We start from the raw sequence: 16,261 nt of genomic DNA, 5'->3' as shown, positions 1-16,261 counted from the left end.
GGAGGGGGAAAAAGAAGTTGAAGCTATTAGCAATAAGAAAATGAATGAACTGGAGGGAAAACTAGGTTGAATAAAAGAGAGCAAGGGAGGGGAGCAGGAATAGGAGCTGATGGGGAAAGCTCTCAGAAGTAAGACAAAAGCACCCTTTGTTTTGCTCTTTTTGGACTAGACTTGACAAATAACTCCAGTGCTGAGCTCTAACAAAGAGAGAGGATCACATTCTAGGTCTTTTTGTTCTGCCTTTAACAAGTCTTCATAGTGATACACTGATGAGACCAGATACCAGATTGTTATCTAAATTCAGCTGCTAAATTCAGTGTTAAAGACACTAAGTTCAAACCACACATTGCCACATTTATTTCACAAGTCGAGCCTGAGGATGGATTTCTCCGAGATGAAGCAGCCCATCAGCATCCTTCTCTCCCCTCTAAAGGTACTCTGAATGCCAGGGAAACAGAACCACCGTGAGGCTCTGTCAGCTCACCCGTCAGCACAGACTGCAGGCGCATCCCTGCGCTGATCCGGGAAGGAAGCAAACGCTTGGTTGCTGTTTGCAGAGAGGCTGCTTGTGATTTGATGTAATGCCCTGTCCGTCAGTCAGCGCAGACGGAACACACGCACTGCAGAGGGCAGGGAGGCAGCGCTGACAGCTAATGCGGTTTATTTACCCTATTAGAGATGTTCCTTGAGTTCATCAAATTGCCAATCCATTTATCTGATCTCTAAAACCCGCTGCACTGAGCTATATTAACTCCTAAACTTCACCAGCTTTCAACAAAACAGCCATGGAATGGGTGCAAAGGGCTGCACAGGGTACTGGAAGTCCAGCCAGGAGCAACCTCTCCTGCCAGGGGAGGATGGGGAAGCATTGGGAATCAGCAGCCTCCTCTAGATGTTCAGCCCTAACAGATACCAGCAGAAAGAGGAGATTATGGGTGCCGCACTCCTCCTCCTCCCCCCCGCATGACATTTAATGTCTGTGAATAACTGGAAAGAGGAAGATGATGGCAGATCAGAACTGGCTCAGATGAGAACTTCAGGCTCGTTCTGGTTTCGTTTTGTTCCCTTTCACAGGACAAAACCTTCAGTTCTCTAAATATCAAAGGCTCTGCCTTGAGAGACTGCCAGAGCCACTGCTGCCTGGAAGACAACGTCCACACAGCCCAAGCGATGGGGAAGTGATCTGGATGATTAGGATGGATCTTACCAGCCTGATTCAGAAAACCATAGTGGGGATTATTCTCGTTGTGCTCAGAAGACAAAAATCAGCAGTTGGATGAACTGGGTGCTTCATTCCACTGCTCCACTGGCCCGGGCGGATCAGAGCTGTTGTAGGTTCAAAGCGAGCTCCCCATGACCCAGCACATTGTGTGCTGGGCTGCACCCCCACCAGTGGGAGCACAGCTCAGGAAGGGGATTCTGCTCCTCTACTGTGCTCTTGGGAGAACCCCCCCGCAGTCCTGATCCAGCTCTGGGGAAGATGTGAGGGTGCTGAGGCACTGGCGCAGGGTGCCCAGAGAAGCTGTGGCTGCCCCATCCCTGGCAATGTTCAAGGCCAGGTTGGACACAGGGGCTTGGAGCAAGCTGCTTTAGTGGAAGGAGCAGCCCTTACACACACCAATGGCTCACACGCAGCCTGGAGATGTCAGAGCCAGTTTATGGAGAAATACAATGGTGTTGGTGACACCCGGCAGGACCTACCATTTCCTCTAGGAAAGGGCACTGGATCTTGAACTCCCTCTGCGAGGGCAGAGGGCTCAGCTGAAGGTAATACCTCACCATGGCTTGGCTTTTCAAAGGCTCAGGGATAGACACACAGCCTGGGAGCCCAAGTAAGGGAACTGATCTTCATCCCCTTCAACTTCCCTGCCACATAACAGAAGCCTGTCCAGCCCCGCAGAATCTGCTTTGAATTGATCACAAAGACCCAACATGAAGATGCTCTAAAAGACTTGTTTCTTCCAGGCTACTGCCACTTCCTCAATGGAGGTTTTTAGCGAGGTGAGTTGCAGGCCAAAAAGCACCGACATGCCAGTGGGCTCCCATGGAGGGCTGACCTTGGTGCACCAGAAGTGGGAGACTGCTCCAAGAAGAAGGATCAAGGCTGGTGAGAACAAACAGAAATAACTTCTCCTCCCCTTCTTTACACATCCTAAGTGCTTTCCAAACATGAATTAAATGGGAAGCGCAAGGGCAAAAGGAGATGAATTTAAACAAACCAAACAAGGGGAACGCCACAGACACAAGAACGAGATTTGTGAAGCTCAGCACAGAAAAAGGTGCAGTCTGGCTTATTAATAATAAAAAAAGGGGTATGTGTTGAATGCATTCCTCTCCTACTCGCATGAATACTCACAGCTTATGAATACCTCGGGTGCTACTCACTGCTCTGAGAAGCTACAAGCAGAGACACATTGCATATTGATGTCCCCACTGCTCGGAGTTGTTCACAGCCACCCCATAAAAGATAACGTGGGAGCTGGAGCTTAGGAGAATCCAAAGAAAGAAGAGGGACATCAGCTAAAGCAAGAGCTTCACTTCACCTGCTGAGACCACCTTCAGCTTCCTCTGCCCCTTTACGCACTCCAAAGAGCTGCCCATGTTCCACTGCCCCGAACCTGTGTCAGGTTAAACCCAACAGAGGCCAAGCAAAAGGAGGCCAACAGTATTTACCTGGGAGAAAGCATACAAGTAATGCACTCAGTGAGACCTGCTGGCATCTGAAGGGCTCCAGAGAGGCTGCATTTCTTGGTCATCCTTTTGGAGGATGATGCACACAAGGAATCCCTAGTAAAAATCCCAGTGCTGAGCAGTGCACATGTTAACTGTTCATACCAAGCTCCTTCCTTTCCTCAGTGCTTCTCAGTAACACATAAATGCATGAAAGAACTTCAACTTAAGCTGCTCAATTTGAGTTTTTCTAAGGGTATTAGGTCCAACCTGTCGTTCTTTCTATCCAAACACTTCAGTACAAAAGCACCTTAAGACAGTTGAGGCAAGACCCACTTCCTGTGGAACAATCCCAAATTACATGGATAAGGTGTAAAATTACTCCAACAAGTCAGAGGTCAACCACTTCTACTAGGTAATACCTGGATAGTCACAGCGTACAAGCAGGGGTGGAATGGAATGTCTGTATCACCAGCTCCAAGATCCTGCCATCACACACAGGCACACAAGGAACAGTCAGTTCAAAAGATCTATTCCCTGTAATTTTCCTGATTACACAGGAAAAACACAGAAGGAAAACAGAAACACAGAAGCGATCCAAGAGACTGAAACACACAACTACAGTGATCAAAGCGATGAAGACCAAGGGCATCACCAGTGCCTGCTGATCCTCCGCAAGGAATTTATCCCATACACATGCCCTCATCTGATGCTCATCCCTGGACCTCCCCTTTTGGTCACAGTCAGGACCCCGACACTGAACTAGATGGATCTTCAGTGTGACACAGCACTGCTGCAACCACCTTCCAATGCTTTGGTAGATCACAGACTGGTTTGGGCTGGAAAAGACCTTAAAGCTCATCCAGTTCCAACCCCCTGCCATGAGGGGGGAGATGCAGAGCAAACCCCACAAGCTGAAACGCTGACATTCTTCTTCATACCTGCCCTTTCCTGGGGAAACCTTAATGAGGCAGCATAGAAACAGAGTTTCCAAGCTCCATTTGAAATAAGGTACCCCCATAGTTCATCTCATGCAAAGCTAAAGGCAAAGCCTTTTTAGCATTTTTATAGCTTTACTGTTTCATAACACTTTGCCCTCTCATTATAAGCTATTCCATCACATAGATGGAATAACTGAGATAGATGGACTAAGCAATTGTTTCAAACTCCCAGAAGAGAAGTTGCTATTAGAAAATGAGCAGGTTTTTGCTTCCAATTCCATGCTCTGTCCAGTAGATTATAGCACTCTGAAAGAGATTACCCAATACAAGGATAATGTATTCACACAATGTGCTGCAGTCAAGGGAAGTACCGAGTTCAATTCTGGCCAATCCATCTCAAAAGACAGAGCCACAGGGGGAAAGGGCCTGAAGACAAACAAGTGGAATGAGAAACCTGGAACAAACTCATTCACACAAGCAGAGGCTGAAAGGTAAGGACTGCTCTGCTTAATGGAAGGTAGAAGAGGGGACAGGAGTCTACAGATAATGAATAAGGAAAAGGATTCCTTTTATCTCTTCCACATAAAGGATATTAAATGGGGGGTGAAAGAGTATTTGAAACCAGTGACAGAGAATATACAGAGTGGATAAGTTAACCTGTGGCACAGGCTGCCACGTGATGTTGGAAGGGAAGAGCTAACCAAGGCTTCATGAAAGCTGCCTGAGACATGGAGAGGAGCAATGGCAGGAATCCAAGCTCCATTACAGTGAATAAGAATACTGAATGAAAACAACCCCTTCTGCAGCAGGACGTGTGGCAGCCCCCAAGTGACAACATGCACCAGGCTCTTCTCTAAGCTCTTCTCCCAAAGTTTGGTGGTTTGTTTGTTTGTTTTTTTTGGGTGGGGGGGGGTGCTGCTTTGCTGAGGGTTTTGTTCTGCATCTTCCTTCCATGTCTGAACAGGGACCACTGGCAGAAGCAACAGGCCAGGCTCCGTGTTGGATTCAGGGCAGCAGCCACTGCAATGTAAGGAGTGCATAACACAACTGCTCTCAGCATCCTATTGGGAAAGTACCGAGTTCTCAACGTCAACAGTTCAAACCCAAACCCCAGCTCCTACTGCTGAATTCTGTTCTCATGCACAAGTGGGGACAAAGCCAACGTGAGCGTATAGACACAGCAGGGGAGGGGAGGAGGGAATTCCTGACAGCCTGATCCTTAAGAAGAGATACTTTAGCTTTCCAGGTCCACATTCATTCACCCCCAGCCCAACACCTCTGAACTACCAGCAACCATGCTTCAAGTGACCATCCCCTCCGAGAGCAGGGAAAGCACTCAGAACTCCCCACCGCAGCCCCTTACCCACAGCTTCTGATACACACACACATACATAAAACTCTCCCTGAGTTGGAAGGTTTTAGCAGAGTGGAAGGGAAAATAAATAAATAAGTGTCAAGGTCTGCGTGTATTCACCAAATAAAGGCAGGATTATAGAAAGGCAACAGCTAATAAAGAAGATTGTTCTGCGCTCTGGTTTGCTTCTTCCCAACCATTACAGGAATAAAATTATCCACAGAGAAGATCAAAACCCTTTTTCAAAACTAATACAATTAAGCTTTATTACACTGTTCCAAGCACATTCCTCTCCCTCCTAGCCCCCACCTCCTCCCACTCCCATCCACACGAACGGTTGGAGGCATTCTTCTATTTTATTACCAGCAAAACGCTCGTGTTTAAGGGTCAGAAACTGCCTCAGTGTTTCAGGAGAGGAAAGAAAACCCGTCCTTTTTACCTCCTTGTACACAAAAGAACTAGGAGATAGTTTCTATGCAACTCTGCAGCTTGAATAGGACTGTGGGCAAAGCGCCCTGCTCCCTGAGAAGATGCTGCACTACAAATATCCATCACCTTGTTGCCAAAGTTGCCCTGTAGCAAAGGACAGAGACCTGAAAAGGGGAACAACACCCAACAAAAGCCTTCAAGAACGGGACAATGCAGCCTGGACACTGACTTCTTCCCACTTCACTGGCCACAAAGGACTGACACACACAGATTGGATTTTCCCTGCCGCTTCCGCTTTGCGAAGCCAGATCCAGAGAGAATATAATGGGAGCACACAGCATGGGAGCAAGGAATTGCAAAAATTCCCTTTGCGTATGAACATATGGACAACTGTGATAATTAGGAGGAGAGCTGCTAGACTGCTTGCAATTCCCCTCAACAATCCCCATTATCTACAAATAGCACTTACAAATCTGAGTGCAACACCGAGCGGGAGCTTTAATAAAGTAGGCTTTTTAATGAACTCGATGGATTTAAAGTGTTGCACGAGTGTATCACGTGAAACTCCTCATGGGCATGTTTTACCATCAATGGCTTCAAAAGCTGCATGGACAATCGTGCAGGAGCAGGGAATGAAAAGGGGAAGAGATGGACCAATAGTTTCCTGCCACTTCTATAAGCTGCCGCTTTCCCATCTTCCCTATTCACCGTCACACTGGTAGTAAAGCAGATTGATTTCGCTCTCTTCATCCCACCTTCCCCATTGTTTGCATTCCTCTTCTAGCACCTACCACAACTCCAAGGCGGATGCTTGCACCCCCCCGTCAGGAGGTCTAATTGCTTCAACTCAGAGAAGGTAATTCTCCACATTTATTAAAAACTAAAGACTACTTATCCCATTACTCCACGTTGCCAGGAAGGGAAAACACATTAACCGGTGAGGAGCAGCGCGCCTGCTCCTGGTTTTATAGCATCAATTTTTAAAACCTCATCATGGTAAACAATTAAAGAAAGAAGCAAATCCCACGTTTCGGGGAGATAGGCAAATCCCTAAATGGATTTTCAAAGGTCATTGCAGGCTTAAAAGATGCTTGACAGGGTCTCTTTAAATGGGGTTCATTTGAAAGGCTTATCCAGCGAGAAGCAGGCAGAGCGCTGCAGCAGCGCTCTGTGAACTGGTGGGCTCCCCAGGGGGAAATTAATAATACAACTTTAATTCATCTTTATAGCAAAATTACGGGGGGGGCAGCAGTGTTGGAAAGGATTTCGAACAAAAGGCATAAAAACCAGAAGATTTGAGGTTATTTTTTCCTTCAAATTAACATTCACCTCAACCCCATGGTGAAAAGGAAAATAAAGTTGGAACTCGGAGAAATCTTCCTTTTTAAATCACAGTTAAAGCTCATCTCTCAAATGCAGGTGGCTCAGATTTGCTCTCAGCACTGCACCAAGGAGTAAGGGGCAGACACACACTGCCAAGTGACAGCTCCAGGTTTCAGCACAAAGCTCCTTGTTTCTCTGCCCTTTGGACCCACACAAACCCGTGCTTGATGCTGTTGGAACACCGAGGGCACAAATCAAGGACAAGCTGACCGTACCTTCCTCTCAATGCGGGCCAGCTGCTCCTTGTAGAAGGCCTCTTGTCGCTTCATCTCGGCCTCCCTGCCTTGCAGCTCAGCCTCCTGGGAAGAACAACAGAAGAGCATTGGAAGAACCACCAAAGAGCATCACTAAAAGAAGAAATAGCAAGTGTGAGTGCAGGGAAAGCGCACGGGGTGCAGGCTGGGACTGAACACAATCACTGCTCAGGACTGGTGCATGGGATCCCTGCTGGTGGAACTGCAAACCTTCAGCCCTGCAGTTCAGTTTGGATTATCCCCACAAGCTTGAGACATCCTTACTAGTATCAAACTCATAACCTTGACTTCTCCTTATTAAATGAAAACTCACAATCGCAAGAAGGTGACACCTTCCTATTGCCTTTCCCAGAACTCCACCTTATGCAAGTCTTTTGTTTTTCATGAATGATGATGTTCATTAATCCAATGTTCTTTACCTTACCTTAAAAATCACCCTCAAACCCTCCACTTGATAAACACTTTTCCCTTGGAACATCAGGAAACTTCTACAGATTCAGCACATCCCTACAGTTATGAGGAAGATCCAAAACCCAAGGCTCTGCTGTAATGTCTTTATCACAACAGACATTCTCAGCGACCTTGAGCTTCCAGACATCAACAGCATTACCCTGATAACCAAGGGCTCTCCCCACATGCTCTCTGCACACCCCACCAGCACCCCGAGCCCCTCTGGCTGGGTGCTGCAGATCTGGAGGGGAGATGGATGTCACAGAATTCCTCTTCTATCTTCCAAAGGCTGAGTGCGACCCTCCCAAACCAGCACATTAAGGATACAAGCTCGTGCTTAAGCATAACCCAGCCATCAAATACACAGTGCTCAATTAAAAACCAAAGTCTGTGCGGTTACAGCAACAGCTTTTGCCTTTTAGATCTTTACAACCAGCAGCACTTCCTTCCTTCCATTCCCGCCCCTGAACATAAGCAGCATTAAGAAAACGTGGCATAGATGGAACTGAACCAAACTTCTGAAGTTTAAAACTAACAAGCAACAGCAGCAAGAAGAATGGCACTGGCTTTTCTTCCCCATCCCACCCCAAAATTCCTGGGGCCATATAAGCTAGCACCAGGCAGAAAACCTTTCAAACCCAGCATTATGAGCCCATTTAACAGGAGCACAAACCCTGCTCATCTGCAGCATCCTAGCAGCATTGCTCTTCACTTTTAATGATGATGGTACAGCACAGAAAATGCTGGTCCAATATCATTAAGCAGCCAGGACAGAAACATCCCCGTGGGCTCAGACCTGTCATTTTATGGCCAAAAGCCATTGTTAATGAGAAAAATTACATCTGAAAGCAAGTTGCTGTGCTTTGCCTTCCTTCTGCTCCCCTGCTGATGGAAATGCAGTGGTATAATAGGGCTTAGCAGAGATTTTAAGCTAGGCAGTGGAGGATGGTGGATAAATAAGCAAGGAAAGGACCATGTGAAATAAAGGGCTTGTGGTGGTGTCTGTTTGCTTGCTTTTAAAGGAAAAAGAAATGTTTTGGTGCCTATGTTCGCCATGCCAGGCAGCAGGGCCAAGTAAGGCACAAGCACCACAGACTCGTATCGAAACCCTTGTGCTCTCAAAGGCTCTTGATTATAGGCAATATCTCTGCCTTTAGTTTAATCAGAGCTGTATCTTCCATCCTGCAAACCAGCCAAAATGGGATGGGGAGAGGGATGAGAATGAGCTGCCCCACACATGTAACCTGACCAAGGAGATGCCTGATGAGCATCTGAAGTGCCAAAACGACGACCCTTTTCTGCTAAGAGAACCATAGCTGTCCTTGTGAACCAACATCCCTCTTCTGTACAGAAAAGGACTAAGCAAGTTCAAACTGAAATGAAACAGATGGGAGGTGTCAGGGTGGGCTGGAGGATGCCCAAAGGACCCTGGTTCTCCTGCGTAACACCCATACACTCAAATTACTCTACAAGTGATTTGCGTTTCCTAAAGAAGACATACGGAAAAGAAAGAAAAGAAACATAGTGCCCCCTCTGCAAAATTCAGAAGGTGCTATTTAGTGTGAAATACAAGGGAAAGAGTCAAAAAATGAACCCTTAAAAATGCAAGGAAGTTTCTGATTCATCTAAATAAGTGAATGATGGGGCAGTGCTGGTCTCCTGGGGTAGCAGGCTATTTGGGGAGCACAAAACCCACATGTGCAACCATTCTGGTGGGCAAGAGGCTTTGCTCTATTTCTGACAAGACATGGATCCATGTACCCGCAGCCCCACTCATCTCTTCAACCTCTGAGCTTGCCTGACCTCACTCACCAAGAAACTCAGCATATTTGTCCCTATGACACCTCCGGAAGGGATCACAAAGCAAACACCTCACCTCTCAAGCAGGACACGCAAGAGACGTGCTGCAGTGCATGGTGAGGAGCCAGGGCCTCCCAAGCAGAGCTGACTGAGCTGGGATGCTCACAGTGAAGGATGCCTCCACAGCAGCACACCCTGCAGCAGGCACATTCTGTAGTGATTTCTTCCCTTGGGGCTTGCAAAAGTGATGGCAAAGAATCAAAACTGGATCTCTCAACTGCAGACCACAACCTCATATACCCCTCATCTCCCCCCACTAAGTAACTGCTCTGTATTACCTCCTGTTATGTCCCACTTACCACCCGTATAAGCTGTATGATGAGCCAGAGGTTGCAGAGAAAACTTTTACCACTCAAACATATTTTCCATGCTTTGCTTGCTTTTAAGAGCTGCTGATGTTTCAGTGCATTGAAATCTACTGAGAAACATCCCATTTGTGACAGATCTGCTTGAAAGTAACTTTCTGCCTCCCTCTGTTCCAGCTGTTATTACTAGAAACTTTAGTGCACTCTCTGATGATGTTTGAAGTGTGAATGGTACAGTCAGAGCATGTGTCATTTGAAACATTCACTGTTCCAAACTGGGTTAGGCAACAAGGGACGTGCAAGAAGCATGTGTGTATGAATACAGGATATTTATTATGGGTTCCTCTTGTCCTGCTGCTTATTCCCTACCTGAAGTCAGAAGCCTGTGATGTCCCAGACAGAGCTGCCAGCTATGGAGATGATGACAGTTTCAGAGGGGACTGAGACTGCAGGTGTCAAACAAAGCATCAGACACACTTCTCACATAAAGGCCTTTAGAATGGAAGGAGGAAGGAGAAGGGAAGACATGCATGCTAACACATTGGACTGGATATCAGGTATCACAAAGCTGCATTTCACATCCATGCTGCAGAAGCTACATCTGAGCTTGAACACGTCAGGCAAGAGATGACCAAAGCCCAGAGATGACATCTAAAACTGGATTGTAGAACACAGAGTGTGTGACAGTCTATGAAATGAAGACAGAAACAAAGCAGGGAGGGGAGGAAGAGCGTACTGTGCTGTGGAACGCACAGGTTGCAACCAAAACTTGGAAAAGCAGCATGGGACAGCATGGATGTGCAGAAGAATCACAGCATCATCACAGAATCCCAGCCTGGTTTGGGTTGAAGGGACCTTAAAGCTCATCCAGTTCCAACCACGGGCAGGGACCCCTTCCACTAGAGCAGCTTGCTCCAAGCCCCTGTGTCCAACCTGCCCTTGAACACTGCCAGGGATGGGGCAGCCACAGCTTCTCTGGGCACCCTCACAGGGAAGAGCTTCTGCCTAATGCCTAATCCAAATCTACCTTTTTTCAACCCGGGGCCAGCACAAGCAGTTGTTCTCTGTACAAAAAAAGCAGGTATAAGATAGAGTCATGCAAATACTCAAGAATTCCCTTGGTATCAGACGTTACAAGCGCTGCATTCGTACCAGAGGACGCTGAAGGTACACATCCAGCATGCTACTACAGCTTCCACAGACATGGGCCCAGGGACTGGTTGGGGGCTGGTTCAAACTCTTCCTCTGTTTTATCTTTACACTTTTTACCACAGCCCCAACTCCTCCTGGTTATCTCAGAGCTGCTCTGAAGGGTGACAAAGAGCTGGGGCAAAGCCATGTGCGATTCTCTGCCTCCTCCTCGCCCCTTTATCAAGTAACCCATTTAGAAGCAAACTGTGAAAGCACATTGCTGAAGCTGTGCATTACATCCTGCCCCAACTGAGGAATTCCAGCCCTGGCCTGGGAGCTGACAGGCAGCCCTAAAGGAATCTTTTACCAGCCTCTTCATTGAGGTAACGCAGTACTATTGGTTCATTCTGAACAAGCAAAGCCACGTCCTGAGCTGACACCAAAACATGCAACACATCAGAGTGTGCAACTGAGCCCCTGGCGTTGGGCTCTGCTCGAGCTGCAGCCATTCACAGCCCAGCTTTGGCTTTGCCTCCCATAAAATAGCACCAGATCTTTATTATTTTTAATCACAGCCCCTTCCCATCACCTCGTTACACAGGAAAACCAGGACGGAAATCTGCTTGGGATAAAAAAAATAGGGCTTCTTAGCAGGGTCAGATGACAGTAGGGAATGCGGCACCCAGAAATAAAGTGCAGCAACAGCACAGCCCACAGCTGATGGCGACCATCAGGCTGTCTCTCCCTGCAATCCTGTTGGGATTCTGGGATTTGGGGAGAGGGCACGGAGAAGACTGCACTGGAGGACAAAACCTCACCCCTCCCTGCAAAGGGCAGGGGGAGCTGGAAGAGAAGGTCCATACCTCGATGTCTACAGAACTTCCTCAAAGGCAAGTCACAGCACTTGGCAAATTAGTGCACAAATATTTATCTTCTTGGCAAAACACATTCACCAGGCACAGATGAAGGAGTGAGATGTCGCCTAGAGACTCAGGCGGAGGCAATCCAGGGAAAGAAGCCACAAGGATAAAGGAAAGGTCCTTAAGCCTCTATCAACTGCCTTGTTGCTACATCCTCCTCTCTTTGCTAGGAGGAGTTATCAGCTCCCCCCCGAGGTAGCAGCCCCATCCCTGCAGCAGCCCAGCAGAGATGTTCTGGCTGGGTACCTCAGCTTGCCACACTTCACAACTGCAAATTCTCCTATCTCATGCTTTCCTGTGTCTCTTCCAGTCCTGGTAACAGTCCAGGTGGCAAGGGAGAAAACAACTGCTATTAAAGGCTCCAAGAGTAGAGGAAGGAACTGACAGCAATTCACTACAGAACAGAACTAGCTCCAAAATTAGCTGCCTGGCGTGTTCCTGACCAAGCCCAAAGGGAACAGCAGAGCTGAAAGGACAACACTGAAACAGCGATGGCAGCTTGTGCACATCATGCCCGAGACTGAACAGCAGAGCTTTACAGGGAGCTTGTAGCAGACAAGTTCCTAAGAGCTCATCTCAATCTCCCCCCCTCTGTCAATTTAAAGCCATTCCCCTTGCCCTGTCTCTACATGTCCTTGTCAAAAACCCTTCTCCAGGCTTCTTGTAGCTCCTTTAGGTACAGGAGGCTGTTACAAGGAGGCCTACAAGAAATGTGCAGAAGGACTTTGTCCTTTTCTCATCCTGTTGAAGGCAAATGACTAGGGTTTGTTTCAGTTTAGAACCCAAATGCAGACTCGTGGCCTTCAAAAGCAGCCCTGGTGTAACCATTCCCATCTCCTGATGGTGCTGCTCTCCCAGCCAACATCACACATCACAGGATCAAGTTTGGTTTCAGCAGCTGTAAGCTACACAAAAGGAGCCAGTGAAAATCTTTATGGAGGAAATAATATGCAATTTTCTAGCTGAACACCTTTTAAAATGTAATGACAGAAAATAAAATCCTGCATCTGCGCTGAGCAATAACAATCTGTACAGGCGCAGTAACAACATGACACTTGGAATAAGCAAGACCCAGACACAAAAAAGAGAGCTTACCCAGGCGTCCAAATCCGCAGGCTTGGAATAAAGAGAGCGCAGGAGAGAAAGGAAGGGAAAGAGAAGAAAAAGAGGCATCAGTGATTTATGGAGGCCGCCTGCTGCTGCACAATACAGCTTTTAGGATGATAAGTTTAGGAAAGTTCCTTAAAAATGACAGCATCTTCAGCAGTGCAGCGCTGTCCCCTGTTGGGAACTGTGCTGTTAAAGCAAACAACGGCACATGTGCCCCAAAACCAAAGCAAAGCCCCCCCCAAGACTGCTGCAGGATCCCCTGTAGGGTGAAAGCTAAGTGAAGGCAGAGGGGGAGCAGCAGGCTGCAGTCACGCAAGGTGCTGCACAACGTTAGAGGGGATGCTGAGAGCCACAACATGCACTGATGCCCAGGGCAGTGCTGGGTGTACTCAAAAGGAGGCGGCCATCAAGTGCTCTGCTGCAAACCACCTGCAAAGAAAAGGCATCCTTTGGCAAGGGTGTTACAGAATACATGACCTGACCTACACATCCAGTCATCTGCTGCCCTGGATTACTTCTGAGAGCGCTTCCTAATAGAAAGCCACCTGACTGACCAGATTTCCAACCAGGTCCCCCCTTCCTGGGCATCTTTAGCGCACAATCCAAATCTCTGCCAAACACAAGCTGCCTTCATCTCCTCCTCTTCTTGTCATCAAGCCTAGCAGAGTATGAGGACCAGGAGATGAAGCAGGCTGCAGTGTCACTGCTTGTTCACTTATTACTACTTTGGACTTACACAGTAACCCAGCAGCAGCAAAGCAACTACAAGATGATGAACACTTCACACCCATAACCACCTCCTCCTGAAGCCAAGGCAGTTACAAGGCAGCCAGAGCCCTGTTTGTTGCCAAGGGCTGCAGCCTTCGCTGCCTCTCAGGGCTGTGCTTGACAGCAGCACATTGGCCAAGCAGGAACCTCAGAAACTGGCCTCTTATTGTGATTATTTATTTGAGGGGGAGTTGACAGAGCAGGAGGAACTTTCCTCTTGGTCATAGTTCAGTGCCAGAGGGAGCAGTCGCTGGAGTGCAACATGTTTATGGGATCTGCCATCACTTTAATGGCACAGAGCGGCTGCTCCAGGTAGCTGAGGGATGAGGTGGCATCAGCCATGTGTGTCATCCATCCTCATCCCTTACAACAGCTGAGAGGGCTCCAACTGAACATCTACAGTTCAGGCAGGGGAAACCAAGTCTCCCCTTTCTGCAGGCAGGGTTGATTTAGCAGCATCAAGTCCCTGGCCAAAGCCATACACAACAGGTTTGCACCAGGAATCACTGCCCCCGTTTGACAAAAGCCTGCTTTGAATACCATTTCTCTTCCTGCTGGTTTTTACAGGCAGGACAGATGCGCTTAGCTTTGGTGTTCCATTTTAGCAGCTGCAGGGCTGTCCATCCTCAGCAGATGGGCAGGAGGAACACGGGCTCTTTATGGCACACAGCACTATTTCAGCAGGTAGGTCATGCGCACCGGGAGCTCTTTACTGGACACACATCTGTCATCCCTGGGGTACCCAAACCATTACCCGTCGCATTCCTGCTGGATAAATGCTTGCAGGGCAAAATGAACACAAGGCACTCACTCAGTGGCACTGGGCAGTCACTGAGAGCAGGGAGAAGGCATCAGCCCTACCACCAAGAGGTGGTCCCTCTTATACCCCTGTAAGATGCAATGCACAACAGCAGGATGACTGCTGTTTCACACTACTGTTACTAACCACAGCGCATCTCTCCCACAGGCACTGCCGAGGGATTTAATTCTGCCACTTTTCAGGATTGGGGGGGAAATTACTACTCCTAGACCAGTTACACTGCACTGAATGGAAGCAGGACCATTAAAATGAGTGTAGATGCAGTTGGCAAATGGATGCACTGGGGGAAAATGACTACGCTGGGAGTGAAGCACAGCCTAAATAAAACAGGGTAAGAAATACCGCTTCAAGTGTTGCTGCCTCTCCGCGTGTGCCAGGACCTCTTTGCAGACCTGGATTTACCAACAGAAGGCACAGCATGTGCACTACTACTTGCCAAGGGTAAGTAAACTGTTTAGGAAATGAGCAAGATCTGGATTCCTCGCTTCCCAACCAGGTGAGTTTCACTTCCAGCTCCCAGTAGGGAACTTGAGCATCTCATAATGCCAGCCCTGGGACACAAACCATCTTTTAGCCCTTGGTCAACAGAGCCGAACTCTGCTGCTAAACCAAGGGTTCATTTCTCACCCAGGTAACCCACAGAAGAGCCATCACAGAAAGCTGCATAGATACTGGACTTAGATACCGGACTTAACAGTTTGGAGTCAAAACCAAACCAAGATCTTCCTCTTGATGGTATCAGAGGCAAAAGGTGCTTGAAACAGGATCTCAGACCAAACCAGCATCCCCTGCCTCAGGGATTTATATGGGGGAAAAGATGACACAGTCCACTTGGAGAAGACTCCAAGCACCCTGAGAAAGGGCAGCACCTTAGTAACCTGATAGAACCAGCTTCACGCTAGATACTCATTACCTTGCCACAGTCAAGAACTCTGTCATCCAACTCCCCTGCAGCGTGACCAATGACTCAGGAACCCAGCTCGGTAGCGATCTCCTCCTTCAGAACTCAACACAGCGCATTTTTGGGGGCACTGCCAACTTTGGGAGTGGAAGCTAAGAGTGGGAGATTCGAGAAAGGAGAGGCAGCAGGTGCCCAAAACCGAACACAGCTGCTGGCACCAGCTCCTGCTCTCATGGCAGTATCTGAAGAGCTCAGCAGCACATATTCTAACATCTTGATGACCAGACTTCATCACTGAATGAGCAAAGACTCGTTTCTTCTGAAGGCAGTAATCCAGCTCTGAACTTTTCCACGGTGAGAAGAATTAAAGCATGTAAAGAATACATCGAGACACTTTGCATCCACTCCAGACCCTTAAACGCTTCCAGTTTAGTGGAAAATTGAAGCCGTATCAATATTAAATGTAATGAGAGTCAGAGATGTGACCAACTGACAAGGGAGAGGAAGCAGGAAGAGTCACTGAACAGCAATCAATCCTGAAGGAAGGCTGTGATGAAATTGCTCGGCTCTAATGTATACAGAGCACACAATTCTATCAACATGAAGATGGGAAGCAGCAGAAAAACCCTCTGCCTTTTTATGATTCAGGGACAACTGCACTCCTAATACCTACGGCATTGCCACAAATAGGTTTGCAATGCTGACAGTTGATGGTTTTCATTGAAAACAAACCAAAAAAGAAACCTATTTTATAAAATCCAGAGTGCACCATCTGCTTTCAGTGCGCGCTTTAATACTTCAGCCCATGCCCACATCTCCTTTCCCCATCACCACTTCTGCACATGCATACATACATAGAGTTTGCATTCTGTAAGCTGCCAACAGACCAGGCACTCGATGCCTATAGAAACCCTGCTGAGCGTAGGCTCTCCAGAGATGTGTGCTCAAGATGGTTCTGAGCGCAG

General features: G+C 47.8%; 1 protein-coding gene across 5 annotated transcripts in view; it reads right to left on the bottom strand.

Moving 5' to 3' along the window:
- CHCHD6 (coiled-coil-helix-coiled-coil-helix domain containing 6) overlaps window positions 1–16,261 on the bottom strand; it is a 106,004-nt gene that overhangs the window by 63,023 nt on the left and 26,720 nt on the right. For 2 of the 5 annotated variants that reach the window (XM_061456067.1, XM_061456064.1), the window contains exons 5-6: window positions 12,793–12,813; window positions 6,993–7,076 (exon numbers count right to left, since the gene is read on the bottom strand). The exons of 1 other annotated variant lie outside the window; for it this stretch is intronic. In XM_061456067.1, coding sequence (XP_061312051.1) covers window positions 6,993–7,076; window positions 12,793–12,813 — 105 coding nt within the window. The remainder of the gene's footprint in view (window positions 1–6,992; window positions 7,077–12,792; window positions 12,814–16,261) is intronic. 2 more of the 5 variants (XM_061456068.1, XM_061456065.1) reach the window with 1 other exon arrangement.

The sequence above is a fragment of the Pezoporus flaviventris genome, unplaced genomic scaffold (assembly GCF_033815535.1).
Source record: "Pezoporus flaviventris isolate CSIRO_AGI_PZ_B2104156 unplaced genomic scaffold, CSIRO_AGI_Pfla_v1 ptg000021l, whole genome shotgun sequence".
NCBI lineage: Eukaryota > Metazoa > Chordata > Aves > Psittaciformes > Psittacidae > Pezoporus > Pezoporus flaviventris.
Note: the sequence above shows the minus strand (reverse complement) of the source record. Positions and strands in the feature narration are given on the sequence as shown.